Source organism: Lasioglossum baleicum, chromosome 13 (assembly GCF_051020765.1).
Source record: "Lasioglossum baleicum chromosome 13, iyLasBale1, whole genome shotgun sequence".
Taxonomy (NCBI): domain Eukaryota; kingdom Metazoa; phylum Arthropoda; class Insecta; order Hymenoptera; family Halictidae; genus Lasioglossum; species Lasioglossum baleicum.
This window is the reverse complement of record NC_134941.1, coordinates 1,486,384-1,513,248: the sequence shown is the minus strand read 5'-3', so window position 1 is coordinate 1,513,248 and position 26,865 is coordinate 1,486,384. Positions and strand designations below refer to the sequence as shown.

The 26,865-nt window shown below is 35.5% G+C and overlaps 2 protein-coding genes and 1 long non-coding RNA gene across 7 annotated transcripts; 2 read left to right on the top strand and 1 right to left on the bottom strand.

Moving 5' to 3' along the window:
* The first annotated feature begins 568 nt into the window (after nucleotides 1-568).
* Crzr (corazonin receptor) lies at nucleotides 569-23,842 on the top strand. Of its 4 annotated transcripts, XM_076436316.1 has the most exons (8): nucleotides 569-1,269; nucleotides 9,795-10,061; nucleotides 10,162-10,300; nucleotides 10,779-11,415; nucleotides 21,064-21,247; nucleotides 21,669-21,871; nucleotides 22,578-22,699; nucleotides 23,315-23,842. In XM_076436316.1, the coding sequence occupies exons 4-8, from the start codon at nucleotides 10,846-10,848 to the stop codon at nucleotides 23,436-23,438; spliced, it is 1,203 nt and encodes a 400-aa protein (XP_076292431.1). In that variant the 5' UTR covers nucleotides 569-1,269; nucleotides 9,795-10,061; nucleotides 10,162-10,300; nucleotides 10,779-10,845; the 3' UTR covers nucleotides 23,439-23,842. The 4 variants fall into 4 exon arrangements, with proteins under 4 accessions (XP_076292431.1, XP_076292432.1, XP_076292430.1 ...); XM_076436317.1 differs by lacking the exon at nucleotides 9,795-10,061; XM_076436315.1 differs by lacking the exons at nucleotides 9,795-10,061; nucleotides 10,162-10,300 and having other exon boundaries at nucleotides 570-1,269.
* On the bottom strand, nucleotides 13,907-20,290 carry LOC143214842 (uncharacterized). Of its 2 annotated transcripts, none has more exons than XM_076436318.1 (3): nucleotides 20,080-20,290; nucleotides 16,903-17,069; nucleotides 13,907-14,654 (listed from the first exon to the last, which is right to left on the bottom strand). In XM_076436318.1, exons 2-3 carry the CDS (start codon nucleotides 17,041-17,043, stop codon nucleotides 14,286-14,288), a joined length of 510 nt encoding a protein of 169 aa, XP_076292433.1. In that variant the 5' UTR covers nucleotides 17,044-17,069; nucleotides 20,080-20,290; the 3' UTR covers nucleotides 13,907-14,285. The 2 variants fall into 2 exon arrangements, with proteins under 2 accessions (XP_076292433.1, XP_076292434.1); XM_076436319.1 differs by having other exon boundaries at nucleotides 16,903-17,056.
* LOC143214843 (uncharacterized) lies at nucleotides 17,120-19,013 on the top strand. Its single transcript, XR_013010232.1, has 2 exons — nucleotides 17,120-18,797; nucleotides 18,878-19,013. It is a non-coding gene; the product is annotated as an uncharacterized LOC143214843 (long non-coding RNA).
* Nucleotides 23,843-26,865: the final 3,023 nt, after the last annotated feature.

The window sequence follows — 26,865 nt, the reverse complement described above, 5'->3', positions numbered from 1 at the left end:
AATTTCGTTCATATTATAATAAAAGTAACCAATTAACGCACTTGCCCCGTTGGCGCACTTACCCCACTCCATCTTAGCTTTATTATGCCTGGTACAGACCTGAGCATTTCGACGAGCCGAGCGCCGAACCGCGCACGCACTGCGGCGAACATTTCGGCGAGCCGAACGGCGAACGGAGCGGATTTGTGCTATTTCCAGAATTTCTTGCAAATAACTATGGAAGCTGCAGCGGCGTATACTACACAAAGAAATACAGAAAATGTTGGCAGTTTATTGAGTGAATTAAAGTTTCAAAGTGAAATGTTTAGGTCTGTACGAAGCATTAAAGAGACGTCTTTTTAGGACGTAAGACTTTCAGACCTAAAATAGACGTAAAATTGACGTCTGTAAGACGTGGTGTGCTATCTGGGTGAAATCTAGTCAGATTCTAGTTCCTTGCAAAATTCCCTGCAGAAAAGTCACGTGACTACACTTCCACCTTAAATAAAATGCAAAACGAGAATTTGCAACAATACTGTTCAGTCGTAAATGCGTCGTTGCTGTTTCATGTTTTCACAATGTAGTGTATTTATAGAACTGAATTAATTGCGATTACTGAGTGAATTGAATTTGTCATCACCGGTGTCGTCTATATATTTATTAATTTTATGTAAACATTGAAATTACCTGTTTGCACTTTGTAACGCGAACAAGTGAGAAAGCGCGATTTCAGATAGAGAAGGAATACAGTGACAGACACTGTTAGCGTTGCCCTCGGTTAGTCTCATCATCAGTCGATTTCCGTGCCGCGTCGCGTCGCGCAGCGATCGAATTGCCACACAAACGCAACGCTGAAGCAACGCATTTTCGAATTTATATCTGATAGCCAATTTCACTGCTGAACAACAGTTAATTCACTGTGCAGAACTGCTTATTAGTGCACGTGAACGTAAACTGATGTGAAACAACGAAATTTAAATAATCTTCGATTCCATTAAACGATCTCGAATGTGCTGTATTGACTTTTTTTTACTTTAACACTTACATTGCCAATACGTGATCAAATGAAAACCCGGATAAATGGATTACTCTTAAGCTGACAGTGACGGCGATTGACAAAGCAATCTAAATTATCAACAAAGCAATCAAAAATATATATATATATATATTTGAGAAGAAGTATTTTGAAAATAAACACAGAGGAATTGCAGTAGTGCAACGGAATTAGCACAAAGCGATGATGCAGCATTTTACTTAATTCGAATTTGTGGATGTTTCTGACAGCATAAGGTAAATAATAATACCGTCAGTACATTTTTCTATTTCATTTTACGAGAAGGTACAGGCAAAATTATACATAATTTATCTAAACGTAAAAGACGTTATTTATTATTACATATGTTATTTATTATATTTATTATATGTATTAGACTTTGTTAAAATCTTCATGACGAGTCTGACTCGTTAAAACACATCAAGGGGTTAAAAACAGCGACAGTTTGGAAATACTGCAAATAAAATTTGCAAACTGTTCGTAATTAGTGTAAAAGATTCTGGTATAAATGTCCAGTGCACAGCGATTTATAACGGATTGCTATGAAAGACAGATTTCCCATAGAATGGTGAAAAAGTAAAAACACAATCTTTTGGACAGAGTTTGCATTTATGATTCACTAGTCTAGTTGGAATAAAGAGCTTTTATGTGTTGCTGGACCTCACCCGAACAAGGTTTCGTTATCTATTTGGTGTGATCGGATAGGTGTAATTTATTATGGACTACTTCCAGGAATTGGAACGATTAACTCTGCGAAGAATTGTTCTCAGCTGGTCGAACTTAAAGCAGCAATCGCCATAAAACGCTTGGAGTTGGCAAACAGAAGAGACCTTCCGTATCTTTCGCCATTCGAAACAAGTTCTTACAAATTAATTGGAATGTTCTCTATTCGATCCTCCATATTCTCCGGACATTGCTCCATCTAATTACTATTTGTTTCTTTCGTGGAACAGTTCTCTCTCTAATGAAAAGTTATATTGTACAATATTATATCTCGACAACAGATTCTGCAAAAGACATAAACCTGTAGCGTTCTTTATAAAGCACTCTCAGTGTCAGCTACAGAAATATGCAATGAAAATGCAAGTTTTCATTGAAACATTTTACAACTTACATCTAAAACATTTGTTCGCAACGGCCATATTTTTCGAGTAATTTGTGGACTAGATTCGGATAAATTAAAAGTGAGAAGGAACTAAAGAATAATATTTTTTTTGAGGAGAACTTGTTAAAAATCCGTCGGGATCGCGTACTTTAGTATAGCAAGCAGTAGAATCGGTAGGTCATGGTCAGACGCATCAGACGATTCCATCTGCAGCAGTGGCGCACTCAGGATTTAAGGTAGGCGCACACTTGACCGTACCGCGACTGCACGCCGACCACCCGCTTCCGCTGTTTTGACTTTCGTATATGTAGTTCATAGTTCTATGTTTTACATTACGCATGGGCAAATTTTTGCGCGATCGGAGGCATTTTCAAGGGATACGGCACTACGGCCGCCACGGGGAGCGAGACGAGCTGCCGGGAGAAGTGGGGGTATCCCTTGAAAATGCCTCCGATCGAGCAAAAATTTGCCCATGCGTGATGTAAAACATAGAACTATGAACTACATATACGAAAGTCAAAACAGCGGAAGCGGGTGGTCGGCGTGCAGTCGCAGTGCGGTCTAGTGTGCGCCTACCTTTAATCTTGGGGCGGGGCCGAGTTGACCGGAAAAATTTGGTGACCTGGTACAAGAATTGCCAATGAACAGTAGCAAATATTACCAGAAGGCCCTAGATTTTGTATGATAATAACAAAAACACAATGAGAATTACCTTTTTTGGTTCGGTTGTCCATCGTATGCGGGACACCCAGTATATCGAATGCCAAAATGCTTATTGTCACTGATGTCTAGTATAATTATGTAGACTGACTTGTGATCGATGTTCCATCATAATGACCAGTCATTAATCATTCTTTCTATTTGTAACCTCTTAACGTTTGACATAAGTGTATTTCATTTAATGGCATTGCTAATTTATTACCGTGAAGACGCTGACGAATGATTTTATAATATCAACATTACAAGCATAATAAATGATCAATGCCAATTCACGTGTGTCCATATATGTCAAACGTCGTACTATCTATTATGACAGTACAATCCATCAAAGCTGTCACATAAGGACATAAAATCCTTAAGTGGAATACCTACTCCACCCGTGGTCCGGTGGGTGGGTCCTTCAAGTATTACGTGGATATAGTATGGTATGACCCACACATCGTTTTGAGATGCAATTTTGAGGGAGGGGATCGGGAAAAGAGAGAACCCGTGGAATATATACAATTTCAATGGCAGAGGTCTGTATTAGTTTTTGAAATATTAATGAAAAATTATCTGCATGATACAGCATATTCTGTCTCTATAGATGTGACTAATAGAAGCGTTTTCGCTGTACAGTGAGTATCAGAAGTTTAGATAGTTATCGTATGTGTTTAGAACACTGAAAAAGGGGAAAGTAGAGTCACGTGACAAAACTAGCAACGAACTACACTCCGCGACAAAACGATAAGACACCTCTAGATTTCTAATGTTTCTCAATACCAATGATGTGTACAAAAATTTTGTAAATAGATCTGTACAGAGTATCCTCTGTTTAGTAACATACGAAGTAACTGCTATTATTTACGTTGTGTCTTAGGAGTTAACATATATCAGTTTACATGAAAAACCGATGCGTCAAAACGATAAGACATGGTGAAGAAGAATAGTGATTTAATTACACTGTCCAACACCAAATTTGTTCCACTATTACTGTTGGGTGGTTCTTATAGAGTTTTTTGCGCTGATTCTGAATCTGTCCTTAATTTTTCTCCTAGACGCACAGTTTTTGAGAAACATGACTTTAAAAAAAAACGTATTTTTCAACTTTAAACAAATATTGTGATATCATTATAAAAGATATTAAATTGTTCTTTGCAGCAAAAGATTCTGTAGACTTTCCCGTATATAGTGATATCCAATATTAATACATTATGAATGTTTAAACAATCATTAAAGACGGAGAGACACCACTTCGCACCAATGTTTGAGGATATTTTTGAATTTATCTCAAAAAATAAGGGTCCATCGAAAAATCGAACAGATAGAGCCCGATAGAGCAGGCTTTTATCTTGAGAAATCACTCTTTGAAGTTTGCAACTTTGACGTTTCTTTCGAACCACAAAGCAAAATATTCTCAACGAGATATACTAACGAATAGTGAGGTGTCGAAGGACGATGAAGAAATACGAAGTTGAAAAATGAGTTGTTCGTGGGGGTATATTTTATTATAGGATGATAACAAGGGATAAAACAGCAGTGATTCTTCTTATCTGGTACCTTACCAGATAATGGGATTTCCATTTTTTGGGTTTTGTCCAGCTAAATGACCCGTTTAGACCACTGTGCGTCGTGCGTCGCGCGGCACGCGGCTCTCGTGGTGGGAGCTTTATAACGATAAAGTCTAAGAGTGGGGGAAGAATCTGAGCGGGGAAGGTGCCTCGAAAAGCACCGGTGCTACTCGTTAGAACTGCCTGCCTTAAATAAAGTAAATCAATAATTATACAATACAATTTCTACATAGAGATATTGTTTGTCATTATATCTTATAATTATGTTGGGTGCTTCTTTCTTTTGCACGTTTATTAAATAAACACTTTCGCTTCATTTGACGCACATGCGGTTCCAGTCTTATTCTTCAAAAAGCATAATTTAACGTACGAAGGCCATGTTCATGGTTACCGTGCTCTAGCAGGGATCCGTTGATGTAAACTCTGTGAACACTGAAACATTGTCGAAAGACATCTCTTACTTACAAGTTGCCGTACCGTGCAGCACTTTGTGTCATTTTTAGACAGCGGATATCTTTATGCAAAATTAAAATGCAAAATACAGTAAAAATATATGCGAAATATATGCACGACATATGCAAAAACATATGCAAAATATATACAAAATAGTGAAACTGTAATTTGCATTACAATATGTAACTATGATTTTTTCCATATTGTCAACGGTAACTGATGTCTTTTCTACACTTGAAATGTTCTTTCAACATCACAAAACGTAATTGGTGCACATGCGTATTTTTTCCAATATCTTGCATCAATTTCGTCTGGCCCTTCAGTAGTGGATGCATGAGTTTTGTTAAGTTTTAACAAAGGATCAAATCCTGGATTTTTCTTTAAGATCTTTTTCCATTTATTTTGAAATATTTCTCCACAAGCACCGGGGATACACAGATATACAGTAATATGATTCATGCAATAGGAGTCCTTTTGTTTCTAATTTTGCTATGGCGACTGGCAATCTAAAGAAATTAGTTGCAGTATGGTTTAAGTGATCAAATAATGTTTCATTTTTCATTGCTTCTTGTGCTAATCTAACGCTACTTACAGTTTTGTCATCGAATGACTCAATAACCTGGAAATAAATGATAAATGACAACCGGAATGTCTTATTCTGTTTATATCACACAACAGTTCTTTAGAATTATACAGGGTAGGGCAATAACTATGTCCACTTTGAATATTGCCGTTATTTGTAATAAGGAGAAACTGGAAGTGTAGAGAAAAAGACGAGTACGAAATAAACAAAAAACAAACAAATGTAAATAATAAAATAGAGTGTTTACATTGACGGAACTCTGGTAGAGTATGGTAAGCACATGAATATGGTCTTCGTACGTCAAGTTATGCTTTTTTAAAAATAACTGGTTCGAAGGTCATTAGAAGGTCAGCATATTACACATGATTGAATGTCTTTTCATTAACTATAATGTTACACTAATCAAAAAAAAACAGCGATGACCTTGAAATATCGGAAAATATCACCTAGAGAAAGAAAGCTTCTCCGTCACAATAATTGCCCCACTGACCCAAACAGTTTCTGCCTGAAACATATTCTTATATTACCCTGTATACGTATATGTGTGCTATAATATGGAACTTTCCGGTTTGCTTAATAACTCTTGAATGTTTCTTGAAAATTAATGAAAATACTACCGATCGATCAAGTAAATGAAATACTCTGCGAATTGCACACAGCAAAAAGTTGTACAGAGACTATGTACTATACTTCTACGAGGCCGATCTCTTTTTGCCTGAACAAGTTCGAATCGAGTGGAAAAGTGGAACACAGATCGCGTCGTTTCCGCTGAATCGAGACGACTCGACATCTGCATTTAACGTGAAAATGAGTTTCTTCAACGTGAACTCGATGCAGTTTTCAATTAATTAATATACGCATCGATGAATCGCTTCAGACGATTACTGGTCATTTAACGAGTTTCTCTGTATAATTTAATGCACGAGCTAAGACGAACGTCCGTAGACAGTCACATTTTTTATTCGCGTGTTTCATTGTTTTATACACAAAAGTGTACAGTTCTTACTTGATTTTATCATTAACCTTGCACAAGGTCCACATTTTGAAATTTTTCAAAACAGTCCTTCCTCATATACATATTATACTCGCGTCAATCCAATTACTTATGTTTCTTTCATGAACTTTTTATAATGGCAGAACACGATACTCATACACTTGAAACATGCATACAAGCATTCAAGCAACATAAATGTTTTAAAAAACTAGAGATTTACATCGACGGTAAAGTTTCCAAATTCCTTCAAACCAGTACAAACTTTTATTTAATCTGTTTTATCAAATATATAATACAGTTTTTTATTTCAAAAAAATAAATACTGTCATACAAAATAATATGTTATTATATATCTTCTCGAGGCAATTACCATTGTTGTTATAAGAAACAAACAATTTATTCGACAATCCTTCTTTTTTTCAAGTAATTCGAAGATATTTCACAACAAACATTTTTCATATGTAATTCTATTAAAATAAACAAATACATTGCATGAGATAAAATAAATTAATCATCTTGCAGATGTTAAATTATTTCTATATTTATTCTCGGTATTGAGATAGAAAAGTAATTTACATTTATGATAATAAAACATAAACTGCGTATACAGGTATATTTAAAAAAAAATGAAATTTGAAATTATATCCTAGTGTTATCATAAGATTTTGCAAAATGTATAAAAGGTGATAAAACTGCCTTGATTTAGAAGTAACCTCTCCGGGGTTAAAGTCTTCTGGGGTTAAGGTAACTTCCGTTTGGTGAATTATTGTCTTAGTAGGCACAGAATTGTATCAATACTGAAAAGGAATATAAAGCAATACCTGATAAGTACGTCGATCATTGTTTTGAACGCTCGTCTATGTATAACGGAAATGAATTCTACTTATATAACATGTAATGACCGTGTCATTAATATGTCTGGTGACACCATTTTCTACCATCTTATAACGTCTCGAGAAAGTCATTGATATTAAGGTGAAATAAGATTTTTAATGTAACAACAAAATATTTTCTTAATAGTGTTATAAATAAACTTCGGATTTTATGCGTTTATAACAAAAATGAGCAAGTGAAGTTTAAAACAATTAAAACATTAAATAACTTTAAGAGTATTAACATATTATTTTCATCACATTCAAATTATTGATGAAGAATATAAAATATTTAGCTTCTCTGCGTCTTGCAATTGATGCGGAAACTTTTTATTTTGCATAAACATCCGCAGTCTAGTTATACAACATTGAAAAACTAGAAAGTATTATTATGAAAGTGATCAAATTTCATATGTATCTAATGTTTATACAAACAAATTTATACACAGTGGCGGAAATAATGATATGTGGGTTCACTGTTCGCTTCAGCTGGTTTACTGTTTTTGTTTCTGTTTACGTTGCCTGGAGCGTACTACATGGCGTTTGTTATTGTTCGGCAAGAATGTGCCCTACCCACTGTGTAAGCAGTCACTCGAGTATCAAAAGCGTTAATGCAAAGACTTACTTACTTCTTCAAGAAACATTTTAAAAATTACCATGTACACTGCCGCTCAAAAGTATGTGGACACTTCCCTTATAACTATCTGAAAAAAGTTATGATACCTTTGGTAAATTTGATTACCTTGTATGTATTCCAGTTCGTACAGTGTTAGAAAAAATATTTTAATAATAATTGATTAAATATCCCACCAATAATGATAAAAAATAATTACAGTAAATCCTCTATCGACGCGCAAAAGCCTCGGGAAGGTTCGTTTCCATTAATCGTAGAGTAAAGAGAGACCGCGCGCGGCTGAAGCGACGGCGACTCTCCGCGTCTCTTTCTTTCCCAAACGCTGTCCTTCCTTGCACCCGAAACGTTCCTCGTCAATTAATCCCACGGGCCTTTGAACTGTGCCGACGACTGCGACTCTCCGCGTCGCACAGTGGGCTGTATGCCCGATTTCAGCGGCCACAGCTAGTTCAAAATTCGCTCAATATTGAAACTGCTGTAACTTTGCTAAAATTTATCCAAATTTGATGAAAAAACAACCGTTTTAAAGCTTGAGATTTCCATATTTGTATTGTATACCGTTTTCGCTTAAACGGATGTTTTGACTGCAAAATTTGTCCATAAAAAGGAACGTATTAGATTGTAAAGTTTGTAACTATTTTTCAATCAAGTGCTGCGGATTATAATCAATATTTTAACGTCATTCGTCTATTTTATGTACACTATCGAAAAGTGTATACATTTACAATTAAAATATCTTTTTAAAATAGTTATTACCAAGAATAATCTCCGTTATTTATAATAGTATGGAAAAATGTTATGAAAAAACTTCGCACGGTTCAGAGGGGGACATGTTGTGGCACAAACATTTTCAGCGTGGGTGTAGACATAGAGGAGATTTCAAGATCACCTTAATTTTTTTAAACAGAATGTCCTTTTTTGTACCATGGATCGATAGAGTATCAAATTCTGAGTATAAAAGTGTTGACCTTCGCATGTCCTAAACTTAATAGTTAACGAGATATTATCAAAAGAAGAAAGAAAATTATTTCGATAATATCTCGTTAACTTATTAGATTTAAGACATATGGAGGTCGATACATTTTTACTCAGAATTCGATATAGTCTATCGATTCATGATACAAAAAGTAGGTCTTTCGATTTTAAAAAATCAAGGTGACCTTGAAATCTCCTATATGCTTCCACCCACGCAGAACATGTTTATGTCACAACATGTCCCCCTCTATACCGTGCAAATTTTGCAAAAAAAAAAATAAAAGCAATATTCAAAGTGGACATAGTTATTGCCCCACCCTGTATATTATTTAAATTTCATGTGTATACTGTTTTCTTATTTTAGTATATATTGTGTGTTTATTATTATTATTTAGTATTTATTTAAGTTAAAATACGAAGATATAGCGAATGTGTGTGCGAACATGCAGGATGTGAGAAATGCAGCGATTTTCGCGCGCGCGATGGCCATTTTTTCGTAGGTCAACTATAAAGCACGGAGTAGCGCGTAGTAGCAGCCTTTTTTCTTGCATCTTAATCAGAAAACTTCAAAGAACACAATGGCACAGAAATGAACATCCGATCGCACCCGGAGGTATAACAAAGTCATTACCAAAGTCTTAGAATCATAAAGAAAGTGACTGAATCGTTGGTTATCTTTAAATATTAATAACTAAAAAAATGTATATAGTACAAAACTGAATTTCTCTTAAAAGTATACCTTATACTTAGCTAAAAAAACTTCTATAAAACAAAAATCTGTTAGTGTATGTAAATAAGGTAACAATTACTAATAGGTGAATTCGTTGAAAAATGAAAGCGTGCTAACAGAATTTCAAACTTCCGACAAATTTCAGTGCTTTATGGATACATGAATGGGAAAACGAATAATGGGAGATTATTCCTCAGATATTCAACTAACTAAAGCCATAAAAATTTTACAATTTATGTAAAGTTTGAAAAATTGAATTTTGACCACTGAAATCGGGCATACAGCCCACTGTGCGTCGCATTAATAGTGGTTCACACCGATATACCCCAGCCGAGATCAGATCACTACAGTAGAGGGATATTTATTTTGCGTCCATCGTGTAGCACCTTTTTGCGTCGATAGAGGATTTACTGTATGTCTTCTTTTTCATCTACATATCCATCGCTTGCTTTTATCACCGCGTTTACTAGTCGTTGCATCCTGGCTACATATTAACTTTTTCATTATTTCAGTGTCGATAAGGTTCCACTCAGATTCTACGATTTCCCACAAATGTTCTTCAGATTTGGGACATCGTTTTCGGACTTGTCTATTTATGTGATCCCATTTTTTATTCATTTAAGAAAATTGAATCACTAAATTGTTAATTTAGTAAGTACTATTAGAATACATTACGTACATATTCATATAGTAGACTTTAGTAACAAATATTGTTTGACAATAAAAATATACATTATACATATATCAGAAATTCCATGAACACTGTAAGTGTCCGCATACTTTTGACCGGCATTGTACACGATACGATATAATCTTGGATTCAAGGTGAAGTATTTAAAAAATACTGTCGATAGTGCAACTTTTTAAACATTTTTCTATGATAAGCATAAAGATTCATAATGTTTAAACATTTTGAAAAATATTTTATGTTCGTTCAATACTTTTCAAGCATAATTACTAGACAGCGGATTTTATGCATTTATGGCAAAAATGAATAAGTGTAATTTGAAACAGCAAGAGACTCATTATAGCAACTTAAAAATACTGTTGTGTGCATTCCCCATTTTTCCGTACACACAATGTTTCTAACTTCATTTTGTTTACATAATTTTCAATTTTCACAAATCAGGACTCTGCTGAATAAGGACACCAACCGCAAATATGACGAATGGGAGAAATCAATCGGAAGAAATCACATGATGACAATGTCTAACGAACTGGCGGGGAACTTTTCGATGCTTGTTTTACCAGCTTGTGACAATCTGACTAATTTTGTTGATTATTCTCGTGGCCTCCACTTCGGTTCGCTGAACAATGCAACATGTCTGGAACATGCGCCACAGCTAACGAACACAACCCTGTTCAAAGTGATTGTTTTGTCTACAATGGCGATCCTCAGTTTTCTGGCGAACGTGGCGACCATCTACTCAATTGCGAAAAGTCGTCGCCGTCGGCACAGTTGGTCCGCTATTTACACACTGATTTTACACCTGGCTGTAGCGGATCTGTTGGTCACTGTGTTCTGTATAGGTGGAGAAGCAATATGGAGCTACACAGTAGAGTGGCTCTGGGGAAACATTGCGTGTAAACTTTTCAAATACTTACAAATGTTCAGCTTGTACATGAGCACATTTGTACTCGTGTTGATTGGCGCAGATCGCTTCATAGCTGTACGATATCCCATGAAGGGACTAAACACGTCTAACAGATGCTGCAGACTGATCATCATAGCGTGGATACTGTCTTTCATCTTAGCAATTCCTCAGGTAAGCATTTTCAGAAATTTTTTTTTTTATTATGCAGGGTAGTCATTTTATCTGAAGACATTGAAATATCTCGAGAACTATGCATCGGATCAAAACAAGTTGGTAATGAAAGTTGTTCGTCGCGAAGGGGGACATCCAATGACACTAAACTCGACCCCCCACCGCCACCCCTGGGGCGATGGTGGGGGAAGATAAAAACTTAAATGGGAACCCCCATTTTTCATTGCACATTTGGATTCTCCAGAAAAAAATACACGAATTTAACCTAGGAGTTTTTGCATTTTGGTTCACAGATGGCGCTGTAATGGACAAAACTCAAAATGGGTAAAAAAATCGTTGAAAATTGGGGCTTTCTCGAGAAAAGTGGTTTTTGATTTATTGATAAACAAACCAATGAATTTTTCCAACTGCTTTCGATTGCAACGACATCTGTGAAAGAAATTACACCAATAATATAAAATCAATGAAGAACCAAGATTTGCTATAAAAAAGAGTTTCCCATTGAAGATTTTGAAATAATTCCCTCTCCCACCCTCAGGAGGTGGGGGTGGGGGGTTAATTATGGTGTTATTGAATAGCATTCTTAAAAATATCAAATACGTCTGTTTTTATTTTTCTGATTTGATGTGTATTTCTCGAGATATTCTCAATTTTCAACGATTTTTTTACCCATTTTGATTTTTGTCCATTACAGCGCCATCTGTGAACCAAAATGCAAAAACTCCTAGGTCAAATTTGTGTATTTTTTTCTGGAAAATCTAAATCTGCAATGAAAAATGGGGTTCCCATTTAAGTCTTTTATATTCCCCCGCCCTCACCTCCAGGGGGTGGCAGTGGGGGGTCGAGTTTGGTATCAGTGGATGTCCCCCTTCGTGACGAACAACATTCATTACCCACTTGTTTTAATCCGATGCATAGTTCTCAAGACATTTCAATATCTTCAGATAAAATGACCACCCTGTATACAGGGTGTCCCACGCAACTGGAACAGGCTGTACCTCCTAAACGGACGGGAATAGAGGAAAATGTTATAAGAAAAAGTTAAATGGCATCAGACGGTGCATACTACGCAACTAATTTTATGCACTTTTGTGCATCGGTGCATCAGAAAAATGCAACTGCACTTTTTTTTTAAATGGAAACCTACATTTTTGACTGCACCAATCGATGCAGTTTCTTGTGCTATACATAAAAGTACTAGCATGCTTAAGCCCTAAACTTATTCGTTAAGAAGTTATCGAAGCTAAAAGTTCACTGAATTATTTCGGTCTCGGCAAGTGTTCCGGAGTACTTACGCAGGGCCGGCCTTCTCTACTATAAAGGGGCCTGGGTGCAAGAAACCATTTGGGGCCCTTTTGTAAAGTAAAAAAAATTACAAACACGAACATATATTACTAATGCATATTTATTAAATGCGTGATTTTGTTTTTGCTAATACATTAATTACTTCAGAAAAATTATATTATTTTATTTCTTGATCAAGTTTGGGGCCTTCTCAATCGCGGGGCCCCGGTGCATAGCATCCGCCGCACCTCCCAGATGGCCGGCCCTGTACCTACGTTATATTCCATTATAAATAAGAGAACTTTTAACTTCGATAACTTCCTAACGAATAAGTTTAGGCCATAAGTATGTTAGTACTTTTATGTAGAGCACAACAAACTGCATCGATTGGTGCAGTCAAAAATGTAGGTTTCCATTTTTAAAAAAAGTGCAGTTGCATTTTTCTGATGCACCGATGCACAAAAGTGCATAAAATTAGTTGCGTAGTATGCACCGTCTGATGCCATTCAACTTTTTCTTATAACATTTTCCTCTATTCCCGACTGTTTAGGAGGTTACAGCCTGTTCCAGTTGCGTGGGAGACACCCAACATATTTTTTAATTATAAATGTAATATATAATCTACGTATTATCTTGTGTTTCTTACAGCTTTTGCACTCCAAATTCACCCTTTCGCAAATCAATTTTACACTTTTGCAAATCAATTTCAGCCTTTCACAAATAAAGTATTTTTAAGTAAGTTTCTGTTTAAAAAATCAAATCAATGTATATTCATTGTAGCCATTTTCTGATTAATAAATTCTAAAAATCAAAGTACATAAGTATTTATTGCAGCGTATTGAGTATCGAGTCTCTTATGTTTCCCTCGCAGCAATAAATAAATATATAATTTAATCTCATTCTCTCATATATCTAATTTAATCTCATTCATATATATATTTAATTACATTAAAAAAAGACAAATTCCTGTATTTTTTTATAATCTTGTGACATCAGGTATTCCCTCTCGCTGGACGGTAGCTTTTCAAAATGCATACTTACCAAAAATGACTTAAATAGCGTCTAATTTAATATTTTGTAATATTTAAGTATGGTTTGGAGGTGTGTGTGTGTCTTACAGTCAATTATGTAAAAGAATTTATTTGCTGTATTAAGCAACAAATATTGACTAAACGAAAAGACAAATACTTCCCTCCTAAATTCATACATAACGCTTACATTTTAAAAGCAGGTCAATTGTGTTTTTATTAACCAGTACATCTAGAAATCTAAAAACATACGTACAAGTATATAAGTATGGTAGACTTAAAAACGATACTTGGTAAAAATGAAATACTGTAACAATTTATACAAGCAATATAAAGTGTTTTTAGTCGTGACGTATCAAACTCGCAACTTTCGAGTAATTGTGTATAACATGTTAATTCGAAAAATGTATAATTGCTTTGATTGACATACGCTGTTTACTCCACCACCGTTGAAGACAACTAGCAATTCAAAGGACTAATCATTTGTTACTTCCTCGAATTATCGTTTTGTGTCGTTGTTCTCAGCTCTTTCAATTCAAATGGTATTGCGATTAGCTCCTAAACCACCACATCGACATTAGCCGTTTCTACACTGCGGCGTCTGCAGCTCACGGGCCTTCTCCTTTTGCAGCCCCTTCTCGATCTACTCCGACTCCTTCTTCTTTTGCAGCCCCTTCTCGATCTACTCCTACTCCTTTTTTTCTTACATTTGCAACTTTTCTTCTGCCTTTTTCGTCGGCGCCGTCGTTTCTTCTTGCATTTGCAAGCTCGTTTTTGCGATCGCTTCTTGCGGCAAAAGTCTAGCAAACTGATCTCCTGGGACGCAATTTCCTCACCCTTAATATCATTATTAAGTGGCAGAACGTAATGACCATCATTGTTCTTCAAAATGCCATATGCCACACCACGTTTCAGCACTGCTTGCATCTATTGTCCACAAATGTGACATCTTAGTAAAGCAAGAACTATTCAGTTTACGTCAGCGGTTTCCAACCTTTATGCTACTATGCCTCCCTAAAAAAAATTTTTTTTCCGCCCCTCCCTCACGTCTTGTATAATAATAACTTTATTATAGAAAAATACGGGTTTGCTATAACAATACGAACATGCATATTTATTTTTATATTAAATTACTAATTAAACTACATCTAACGCATCAGAATTTAATGCGAGTGTTGTTGTTGTTTATTGGCACAAAGTTTATCAAATCTTGGGGGCAATGTGGAGAGTGCCACTCGTAACTCTTTTTCGACTATTAACCTGGTTCGATATTTGGTTTTCATTGCAGCCAGTGCCGAAAAGCTCGTTTCGCATAAATAAGACGTTACAAACGGTACAAAGATTCATAGTCTCCACTAAAAGATTCACCCAAAATTGAATTATTTTGAAACTTTTGTTTCAGTGAGCTATCGCATGATAATTCGTCTTCTTGATTGTCGATGAATGGACTCTGTATCCACAAAACCTTTGAGAAATCAAGGTCTTTGAAAGAATTTGAAAAATGCAGCACTGAACCATCCAAGTGTTCGATAAAAAGATTTTTGCTCGCTTCAATTATTGGCTGTGTCCCAGAAATCTTTTGAAAATGAAAACATATCCAACTCATTCTTTTGTAAATTTGATTTCCATAACTCCAGCTTTTTAATGAAAGCTTTTACTTTGTCTTTTTGGACAAGGGGATGCATTTATGATCCCTGCATTGATTTATTTAAACCGTTCAATTTTCCAAAAATTTCAACCAAATAGGCAAGTTTAACAATAAAATTATCGTTCGTACACAAATGTGCCTCTTTATGGTGGTTTTCTTCGAGAACGGTTGCTATTTCTTCTTTGAGCTGAAACACCCTTTGAATCACTTTTGCACGAGATAGCCAGCGAACTTCGCAATAATACAGAAGTGAGGTATAATTAGTTCCCATATCAACACACAGCTTTGCAAACAGCCTAGCTCTCAAAGGACTGGTCTTAATGTAGTTTACAATTTTTATAACTTTCGTAAAAATGTTGTTCAGTTCCTCGCTCATATATTTTGACACTATAGCTGCTGTGTGAAGCATACAGTGTGTCCAGATTAACATGTGGTGCTTTTTCTTTTTGACCAATTGAAGACCTGCTTTGTGTCCGGACATTGAGTGAGCTCCGTCGGTGCACAGTCCAATGCAATTATTCCACATTATGTCGTTTCCGTCAAAAAAACTGTCTATTATATTAAACATCTCAATGGATGTGGTCTTTCCAGGAATGGGTTTGTAAAATAATATATCTTCTAATATATTATTTTCCGCAACACATCGAACGTATGCAATTAAAATGGGCATCTTTAGCTATATCAGTAGCCTCATCTACTTGAATGGAGAATTTCGAAGTACGCAGCCGAGAAACTAATTGATCGCAAATATCTTCAGATACATATGTATATCCTTGATTCTTCTTCCGACTGTATTATCAGCAAGCGGAATTTGTCGCAACTGTTTTGCATACGATTCGCCGTGGATTCGCCAAACAGAAACGAAGCGTTTGCAGAGGCGCCATTTTTAAAATCTTCAGCTCCGGATAATTTTTTAATAGGGCTTAAATGAATGTATAAAAATGTAAGAAAACTAAAAATAAACATTACGTACTTCACTGAATTTGTACTGTTACGTTACGATATGAAGTCTATTTATTTGTAGATATTATGGTATGAACATTAATTTTTTATTAAAAATTTTAGCGCCTCCCAGGTTGGAAACCGTTGGTTTACGTTTATATTGCGCAGTTTTACAATCCTAAGTTTCGATGCAGAAAAATGGAAAATGAGAAAAAACGCTGGTATTTTATGAGATATCACTATGATAGACAACTAAGAATGATTCTATTTTTATATCTGACTGACACGAGTATAATGAAAAAATCGCTCAAAATGAGAGATTTCTGATTTTTGTAAGAGAATTATTGTAATTGTAAAGATTACAAAATATTCTTATAAAAAATTAGCAAATAAATTGATTTATTAGTGTGTATATTATAATAAAAACCACGCAGTATCTGAATAAATCCTATTTTGTAAAAACCGACACGGAAACAGTTTTTGAATTGCATCGGCAATTCACATTCAGACACGCTGATTGATTAATCCTTGTTGATTTATTTCGCATATTCCATTTACTATACGTATGAGTTTAAGTAAACGTACCTGTCGTCGTGCAACTGGAGCTGGAATATCGTATGTAGAGCAAAGATAACGTAGTATCTCACGTGTTGTAGAGCCCCTTATTTCGCGCAGGTTTTTAATTGCTGAGACCACCATAGCAAGAGTTTTCGACGGTTCACTCATGATTGTAGTTGACCTTGACGAAGTGACTTTGATAAAAATGTATCACATGTATTAGAACTGGAAATCGCTTTTTCATTATTTTCGATAACAATTTAACCCATTGCCGTATCATTTTCTTTACACAGGTTAATCCTTTGCACTCCTTTGTCGAGTGTGACTTGACGTCAGAGTAAAAAAATTTTAATAAAACGGGCTTTTACATGTATTAAGTGTGCAAATACGTTCCTTGCCCTTTTTCTTCTACGACAGGCCTGGCCAACCCAAATGGTTTCACGGGCCACTTTGATGCCGCGTAACGTTACAACGGGCCGCACTTTAGGTAAACGTGCTTTTAAAAAATGTAATACAAATACAAAATGAATAAAACTTTATTGTTATTCTATGATTCAATATAATTAACTCTCGAGTCTTAACACATTACCGACCGGTGATTATTGCTTAATTTTAAAAATCTATGGTTGATGGCTAAACCACCGACGAGATACTATTAAAGACTGCCAGCCCCTGTGTTATTCCGCGGGACCAGTAAGTGGGCGCGAGTGGGCGCGGGGATAACGTGGAAGTTACAGTGATCTGATATACCACATCGCTAAAAGTTCTAAATAGTGCCAAAATAGTGCCAAAACATCGTCTGAAATATGGCGGAGAATGTAACATTTAATAATAATCGATATGGTTTCGTGATAATTCGCATTCTCACCGATACATCGCGACGAGAATCTCCCCAGTGGTCTTCTTTACCGACAAAATGCTGTCGTTGGCCTTCTGTTTCTCTGGATGTAGCCAGAATATATCCTAGAGGGCGTAAGAAATACCGAAAAATTCGAGTCCCGCCAACTCCCATAAGGCTGGCAGTCTTTAATAGTATCTCGTCGGTGGCTAAACACTTTTTAATGGAACCATCAAGAGTAACAGCAATTTTCATTATGAACTAACAAGACACCCTTAATAACGTCATCTAATATTTTCATTTAAGATTGCAATGTAAAAGAAAATTTCTATGCTTTCTTTTGGTACAGCAAAATTATTGAAAATCCTATTAATAGGCTTCCGGTAGGTAAAGTGTTAATTAATGAGATGTTTGTTTATCCTTTCGACGTTGCACATCTTTTGTTAGCTGGTTTTTAAAATTGGCATCAGTTAATGAAGCACGTGACGAACTCTTTGTAAATTTCATCTTCGAGAAAAATGTTTCACAAACATATGTGGATCCAAAAGCACTCGTTGTGCAAAATGTCTTAAGTTGGAATATCTCTTGGATGTAATATAAGTATTGTAAAAATTAATTTTTGATGTGGACGCGAAAATTTGTTTCATTTCATTGTTGCACTGTAACTCAATTATATCGGAGATATCAAATATAAAACTGGAGTTCGTAGTCGCACTTGCGCATTAAAACAATGAAACTTCAATTATTTAATATTTTTTGTATACATACAACAACAAACAAAAGTTTCAATAGAAATGTAAAATCGCCTGGCGGGCCGCGTGTTGGCCAGGCCTGTTCTACGATTATAACTTATGACTGTATTCGAATTACTTCCCGATTGTGGCGCCATCTGAAAGAGCGTTCTTTTAGCCTTAAGAAGAGTCGTAATGAGCGCTCTGAGAATTTCCAGACCTATGCAACAATTTCAAAGAATACGGCGTACAAGAAGCATCATTTGCGTCACTGCTTACTCTTTGCATTCCAGCTTAGGAAATCAGCTGTTGAAGCTACTGAAATGGTTTGTGCGACACTGGGAGAGAACGCTGTAAGAACAGAACATGCAAAAAGTGGTACACCAAAGATTTAAAGCCCGAAATTTTAATTTGTAAAACGACGATTGTTCAGGTGCACCGAGGAAGTTCGATGACGGCGAGTTAGAGGAATTGCACAACGAAAATCCGACCCAGACGCAAGAAAAATTGGCAGGAAGATTGGGAGTCACCAGACAAACAGTATCTATCCGACTGAAACAATTGGGTAAGATTCTGAAGTTAGGACAATGGGTTCCACATGAATTAAGCGAAATGAATAATTGAGAAGCACTTCATCTGAGAAGAAGATATCCGAAAATGTATGATGATTTCAAAACCAGCAAGCAGCCGTCATTCTTCAAGGGTGGAATTTATAATTTATCCACCAGGTGGGAAAAGGCTATTGTAGAGAATGAGGGTGATTACTTTGAGATGTAATCTTGTGCCTGATTTATGTAATACAATCTCAAATTTGGAAAACTAGGGGAAACAACTTATTTGCACACCTAATATTTGGTTCTCCCTCTGTTTATCCAATTGTCTTATTTTTTAGTTAAGGAGGCATTACACTTTCTTGGTCGAAAATTTTAATCGCTTTAACTGGACTGATAAAGTAATGAAAATTACATTTTTTGAGACCGTAATTTTTTTGACATATATAGGGGTGTTATAGGGGTTTTTTTGAAAAATTGAAAACCTACTGCATTCATTACTTGTTATTGTTTTCAAAATAATATAATATTTTAATTATTATTTTTTAAAGTTTATCATTGTTAGAAGCACACATCACATTGAGTTAATGTTTCGATCTACATAGTATCACTATCAATGCATTATACATTCATGAATCGACTGTAACTCAACGAATTAACGAGCATTTGGCATGCAGGTCACTTTGTTCATGGACGACTATTATCACTGATGACGTCGCGATTAACATTACTCTCTAACTAGTAATTATTAAATAACAGAAGTTGAATAATCAGCTGATTAATTCAATCATCTTTTGAGCTAATAACGTCAATTCCAATAATTTCTAATAAATTCAGATTAAATTGTGATCATTGTGCGTCATTTCTTGGCTGTTAGAACATTTACAAATATTAAGTAAAAAATATAATTGAGGATAGTGTAGTTAAATAATCAGCTGATTAATTCAATCATATTTTGAGCTAATAACGTCAATTCCAATCATTTCTAATAAATTCAGATTAAATTGTGATCATTGTGCGTCATTTCTTGGCTGTTACAACGTTTACAAATATTAGGTAAAAAATATAATTGAGGGTAGTGTACCTGATGACGAAATTAATAAGCAAGCGAACAGATTGCTTATGCCCTTTTCACTTCTAAAAGTTGTTTTCGTCGAGTTGAAGCATTCAATTCGGTGATCTTAAATTCTTTCGAAAGAAATACTGAGAATTTTTCATTTAGAAAACGAGCCAAAATTTCCTTACGTCACATTGCAGGGAAATGGTCAACGGACGAACGTCGATGTTTACAAGTGAACGACAATTTTTTCAGTGCGTTCGATATTGATATCTCGAAACAATTTCGCGTCAATGATAGGAAAACTTTTTCATCGCGAAAAAACATAAAATATGGGAACCCGGAACATGAGCTACACGACACAGTAATATTTAAAGATGCTAATAGAAGCAGATCGTCTAATAAAAAGTTCCTCGGCATAACATATGGAAATTATCGTATTTAATCAAAATGATCGCCACCGAGAATTATCTATTGATCTATTGCATACATTTATTCTTTCCATCCATATTCTTTATACATATTATAAAAATTAGATTTTACGACATTTTAGACAATTATCGTGTTACGTACAGAGAATTTTTTAATCGTGCATTTCGATTGGAATCTTTTCAATCTCTTTCCTGAGAACGGAAAACGCCGTAACCGAATCCTTTGCTGTGTGTCTAAATCTAAATAAATATACATATAATTTAATCTAAATGAATAAATAATTAATTTTAAATATTCGTAATGGGTGAAATTGATTAACAAAAGGTTCAATTTGATTTGAGAAAGGGTGAAATTGATTTGCAAACGGGTGAAATCGATTTGCAAAAAGGTAAAATTAACTTACAAAAAGGTGCAATTGATTTTCAAAAGGATGAATTTGAAGTGCAAAATCAATACGTAGCACATAATGGTTAATTAACGTAATTAGAGAAAGTAAGAAGAGAGATAAGGGTATTTCTAAATCTAGAGTCCTCACACCCACATATATGAAGAATATTCGAATAAAAATCTCATTTACAGCTTATTGTGTTCCACGTAGCCAAGGGTCCATTCATTGAAGACTTCACACAATGTGTAACTCACGGGTTCTACACAAAGCCCTGGCAGGAGCAACTTTATGTGTCCTTTAGCTTATTCTTCATGTTCGTTCTCCCTCTAATCATTCTTATAATAACCTACGTCTCTACAGTGATTACAATCTCTCGTAAGTATATACAAACATTTCTCCAATATTCTCATTAATAAATACATTATTTCCTTCGTAACACTTTTATAATACAAATTGTTCTGTTTATTTTAATAAGCCTAATGGAATTTGTTGAGCAAATTAAATAAAAAAACAAAAATTGTAAAAAGACCTCGACAATATGATTTTAGTAAACTAATTGCTCTAACTTCCCAAAAAAGTTCAAATCGTATAGTACAATATTAAAAAAGTTACCGTCTTCTTTAGAGCGGTCTTAAAATTTTGTCCGCTACTGTATGTATACTAGTGATTCTTATACTAGTATTTGATGGCAATATGATCGGGTGTGAGTCTGATCTCTAACGAAGATTGTCTAAATTAAAATATGATACTACCTACTCTCTTAATTCATCTGATTAAAATTATACAACAATTTCAGAAAGTGAGAAGATTTTCAAGCTGAAGTCGACTAATAATAATATTTGTTACGTGAACGAAGATATAAACAGAAGAAAATTAATGCATCGAGCTAAGGCCAAGTCGTTGAGACTCAGTATCGTCATTGTAGCTGCCTTTATCATTTGGTGGACTCCTTATTACGCTATGATGATCATTCTTATGTTCCTTAATCCTAACAAACACGTAAGTGTATATTTTTTCTATTAATAATACTGTCAAAATTATAATATTACTAGTTGCTTTATTTGCACAAGTCTCAAGTATAAGTTTAAGTATAAATACTCAAATAATAAGTCTAAGTTTAAGTTTCGGCCGTTTTCCAAGGGCTACGCCCCATTTTTCTCCGTTCTCGGTTAAACTCTAACTTGGGTAACCAGAAATGAGAAAATGCAAGAAGTCAAAGTTTCAATCCTAGAAGATCAATGGTTCAAAAGTTATGGATGTTCAAAGTTGAACGACTTTCGATGCTTTTGACAAGAAAGGGTGCCGCCATGTTGCTATGTAGTGACGGTCGCGTGCTATTTATCGAGTGCGTCCACTAGGTAGCACTACGAGGACGCGCTGATGTCGATCATGTAGATTCCCAAGCGAAGTCGGGCCGGTAACCTTTCCTGCCAAAAGCACTGAAAATCACTCAACTTTGAACACTCATAACTTTTGAACCATTAATCTTCTAGGATGGAAACTTGGATTTTTGGCATTTTTTCGTCCAAATCTACTGGATTACATAGAAAAGCAAAAATTTCTGGTTACCCAAGTTACAGAGCAGCCCCGTTCTCATTTATAGCGAGTGTAATCATTCAACAGGTTACTAATTAAATGATTATTATAAGTATAATAGTAAAATATTTTGAATGTCGGGGATGTAATAAATTGATATTTCTTTCAGCTCAGTGAAGAATTGCAAAGCGGAATATTCTTCTTCGGTATGAGCAACAGTTTAGTAAATCCATTAATTTATGGCGCATTCCATCTATGGTCTCAAAGAAATCGTCAGAACTCTTGTCACAGGTACATTATAAATACTATAGTAATATGAGTACTTACATACCTCTATTGTTTTAGTTCATTGAAGAGATTTGTATTTTTCCGTCACGATTTACGATATCAATGATTGTTTACGTATTATACATTCCTTTGAACATGCAACACTCTAACAAATTCCTACTCTTTGAAGTACTTTCCTTCCCTTAAAACAGAGGTCGACAAGAAATGCTCGTTTATATGAAATGCTCATAAACCAATTAACCAATTTCAATGAAATTTTCAGAACGTATATAATTTATACGAGTTGACCAAACACATCTTTGAAATTTTCGTTATTGGCCCAGCTAAAAAAGTTGAAAAATCAATTTTCGCTATTGTTTTTCACAATTCCGACCAAATGCATTTTTTCAACATATTTTTTAGACGTCATTTACTAAACTAATTCTTCTAGCCTTACAGAGAAATTCAAGTCGTTTGGTCCATTCATAAAAAAGTTATTCTGATTTAAAATGTGTGTGATTAGTTATGGTCCTGAACTCCTAACCGTACATAAAAAATTCTTTAATTTCTATGATTACGTAATAAAAGATATTAATTATATAAAAATTCCACATCTAATGTTTGTTTTATTATTTTTAGAGACTTATCGACAACACAACGTAGACTTACGCCAACGATCAACAACGATAGTACCTACAAACGAGAGTCACGAGAAAGTCGGTTACCATTTCTATCAAAAAATCATTCAAATACTACTATTTAAAAAGATATGAAACATAGAGGCCAGTACTTCTACAGGAGAGAGACTTTTGTATGAGAAAAAGGATATTTCCTACGACACATTTAAGTTTATACAACGTAACGATACTGTCATAAACTATTGTAATCTTGCGAGACATTTGATTTGACACTCCTTATCTACTCTATTATACAAGTACGAGAGAAATTACGCCTGTGTGTGTATTATCCGTGAAAAACAAGTACTGAAAGTGAGTTTTGATTGCTAAAAGCAATTCAATCATAAATCTATACTAGGAAGTTTGTTATAATACAGTCCCGTTTTTGTAACACTTGTTAATCGTGTTTAAGAAATGTACATATTATATATACGCAATAATTCATTAAATAAATAATAATAATAAACGTAGAAAAAATGCATATTTTATCCGGACCTGAATTTTGAAACTTCTTAATACATTCGCTACAACTTGCATACATGCGTGACGAACATGATTATGTACTTCATGTGAATACAATCAAATTAATTATGTGTATTGTTACCCAAGTAGCCACGTGTAGCCACGTACGTCTCTAAAACGTACGCAGAATGGACGTAGGACGTTTGGACGTGAACTGGACCTGAAACGTACGTTTTAGGGACGTACGTGGCTACTTGGGTATATATGATTAGTGTCACAGATTCCATAAGGCGTTGTCCAATACTATCTATTCCATCGTTATTAGACATTGTCCATTTGCCATTAGCCATTGTCCTGTGTTTATAATTGCAATGTATTCCGGCAAGACGGAGCCGAAGCCTCCGCAACATTGGTGTCAGAAGCAGTGTTCCGATTGAACCCACCGTTTTTCGCCTATGCGCGGCCAGGACAGTAACGTATCTACAATGACGCAGCAGAGCGGCCAGGGCCCTGACGCCTTGAGGCAGTTATATTGGCGGGAATGTACCGGTGTTATTGGCGGGACGACTGATGGACGAGAGACGTGACGCGGAACGAGGTAAGTATTATTAATACTTTTAAAAGTCTTTTTCAAAAGTCTGCGGAGTGCTCAAGCTACCCGATTTCATCGAAATGGTTACGTTACTGAGGCTGAAATTGCCGCGCATGCGCGAAAAACGGTTGGTTCAATCGGAACACTGGTCAGAAGTGGGATCACTTCCGGCCACTTTGAAAAATAATCTACGACGACAAGGGCATATTTGGAACCTTGGCAAGTGTTCTGCGAATTCCGAAGTGCCCACCCCATGGGGCATTACGACATTCCCGCACCGCTTCTTCGGTTTTACTTCTAGGGACGATTAGTAATGAGACTGCTTCTTTCCCGTCCGCAGATTCCCACCTACGGAAAAGCAGACCTTCTCTCACTTCAAGAGAATCCCACATTTTCCAGTAAAATTTCGTTACGGGGGAAAAGCAGGAGACTTCCTACCAGTTTGGCTTACTCATGGTCTTCTCAACAGACTGTCTACGTTGACGTGCAATTTTCCTCCCCGATGTTTTATTTCAAAATCGTACTGTTGCAGCCTTTCTATCCAGCGAGCCGTTTGCCCTTCTGGATTCCTGAACGACAGTAGCCATCTTAACGCAGCATAATCAGTCCTTAAGTCCGACCATAAAGATAGTGGTGAAAATGTTCTATGGACTTAATTATCGCAAAAAGTTCCCTTCTTGTAACGCAATAGTTCCTCTCGGCTTTTCCCAGCATTTTCAAAAAGTATGCAATAACTTTCTCCTCTTCACCTTGAACTTACGAGAGAACCGCAAAATGTAACGTATCTGTATCCAAGATGAAATGTGCGTCTAATAAAGGGTAGGCTAGGATCGAAGATTAGGTGAGGCATTGCTTCAGCCAGTCGAACACCTTCTGACATTCTTCCGTGGAAACGTAATTTTGTCTTCCGTCAGGCGATGCAGCGGATTGGCCATCTCTGGATCGCCATTATCTTTTCGGAAACGATATGACCAAGGTAACGCACTTCCTTGCAGAAGAAATTGCATTTCTTTGGGTTCGCTAATAATTTGACTTGGCGCAGGCGTACGGAGAATTGTACATGTTTTCTTCGAAGCTTTTCCCGATATACTAGGCAGATCTTTCTACAAAGACCTTTTAAAACCGTGTCCATAAGACGTTCAAACGTGGCCGGGGCATTACAATGTCTGAAGGCATCACCCGGAATTCCCAGAGCCCCTAGCAGTGTTACGACGGCTTGAGATGAAGTTGCCACAGAATGAATGAAAAAACAAAATAATAGAATATCACAATTATAAAAACGAACGTTATCGCACGGCAACGCCAAACGATAAGAAATAGAGTCCATTCAGACACGGCGGAAACCGCGCGTTCTCGACCGCGTGGTTGCGTGTGAACGAATCCATATATGCTAATGTAAATAAGGTCCGCGCGGTCGAAAACGCGCGGATTCCGCCGTGTCTGAACCATGGATATAGGAATATAGGGATGGAGTGTGAGCTAGAATTATGGGCAAGGGGGGTGTTTTCTTTTCCGGAGGAGGCAGGGTCGACGTTTGCACCCATTTGATTGGTGGTTTTTCTACGCATACTCTCTACCGCCAAGTATGAAAAATGTTTACAGATTGCTTACATATATCTGACAAGTTGAAACTAGAAAAGTGATAGTTAACCCTTTGTCCTATAATAACGTATGACACTCGTGATATGAATTATGTTTCAAATATTATAATGAACGTTGTTAAATAATTAAAAGTGAAGAAAATGAAAAGTTGTATAAATTTTCGATAACGGCAAATCTTCTACATTTTTTGAGTTTATGCAATTAGTAGTTACATATTTCATGTTCTTATGTACAATTTCAAATAATTCGTAAATCTGTAATCTGAACAAAATTCTAAAACGAGGGATTAAAGAAAACTAAAATTAGGGAATATAGAAAGGAAATTAAAACGTGCAATACGAATTAAAGAAAACATACTAATTTTACATAATTTGTTATTTATATTTTAAAATCATTATTTTTAGTAAATGAATAGGTGTTATACATTTAATAATTAATAAGGATATCATATGTCATTTTTTCTTATAATATAATTAAAAATAGGGTACAATAAGTTTTTACAGATAATAGGTTTATATATATGTATATCTTTATTTAAGACTCTTGGCCAAGAAATGGATTCAGTTTTACAACATAATTATTAGGTGTTCGTCCAATAATAAAGCATAGTAATAATAAAAAATTATAATATTTATTATATATATATATATATATATATATATATATTCCTTGTGTCATTGTCCATGTGTCTTTACCAACTCCCTGCGGCGTATTAAAAAATAAGAAAAAGTAAATTTTCTTTTCCCTTATATGACACTTTGTCTTTTTTTGCATGGGGACATTTTAATCTTAGCTTCCATCTCTTACAATCGATGCAGAGAATTTTTATTTTGCACAGATTATTTTTTTTTTCGTTT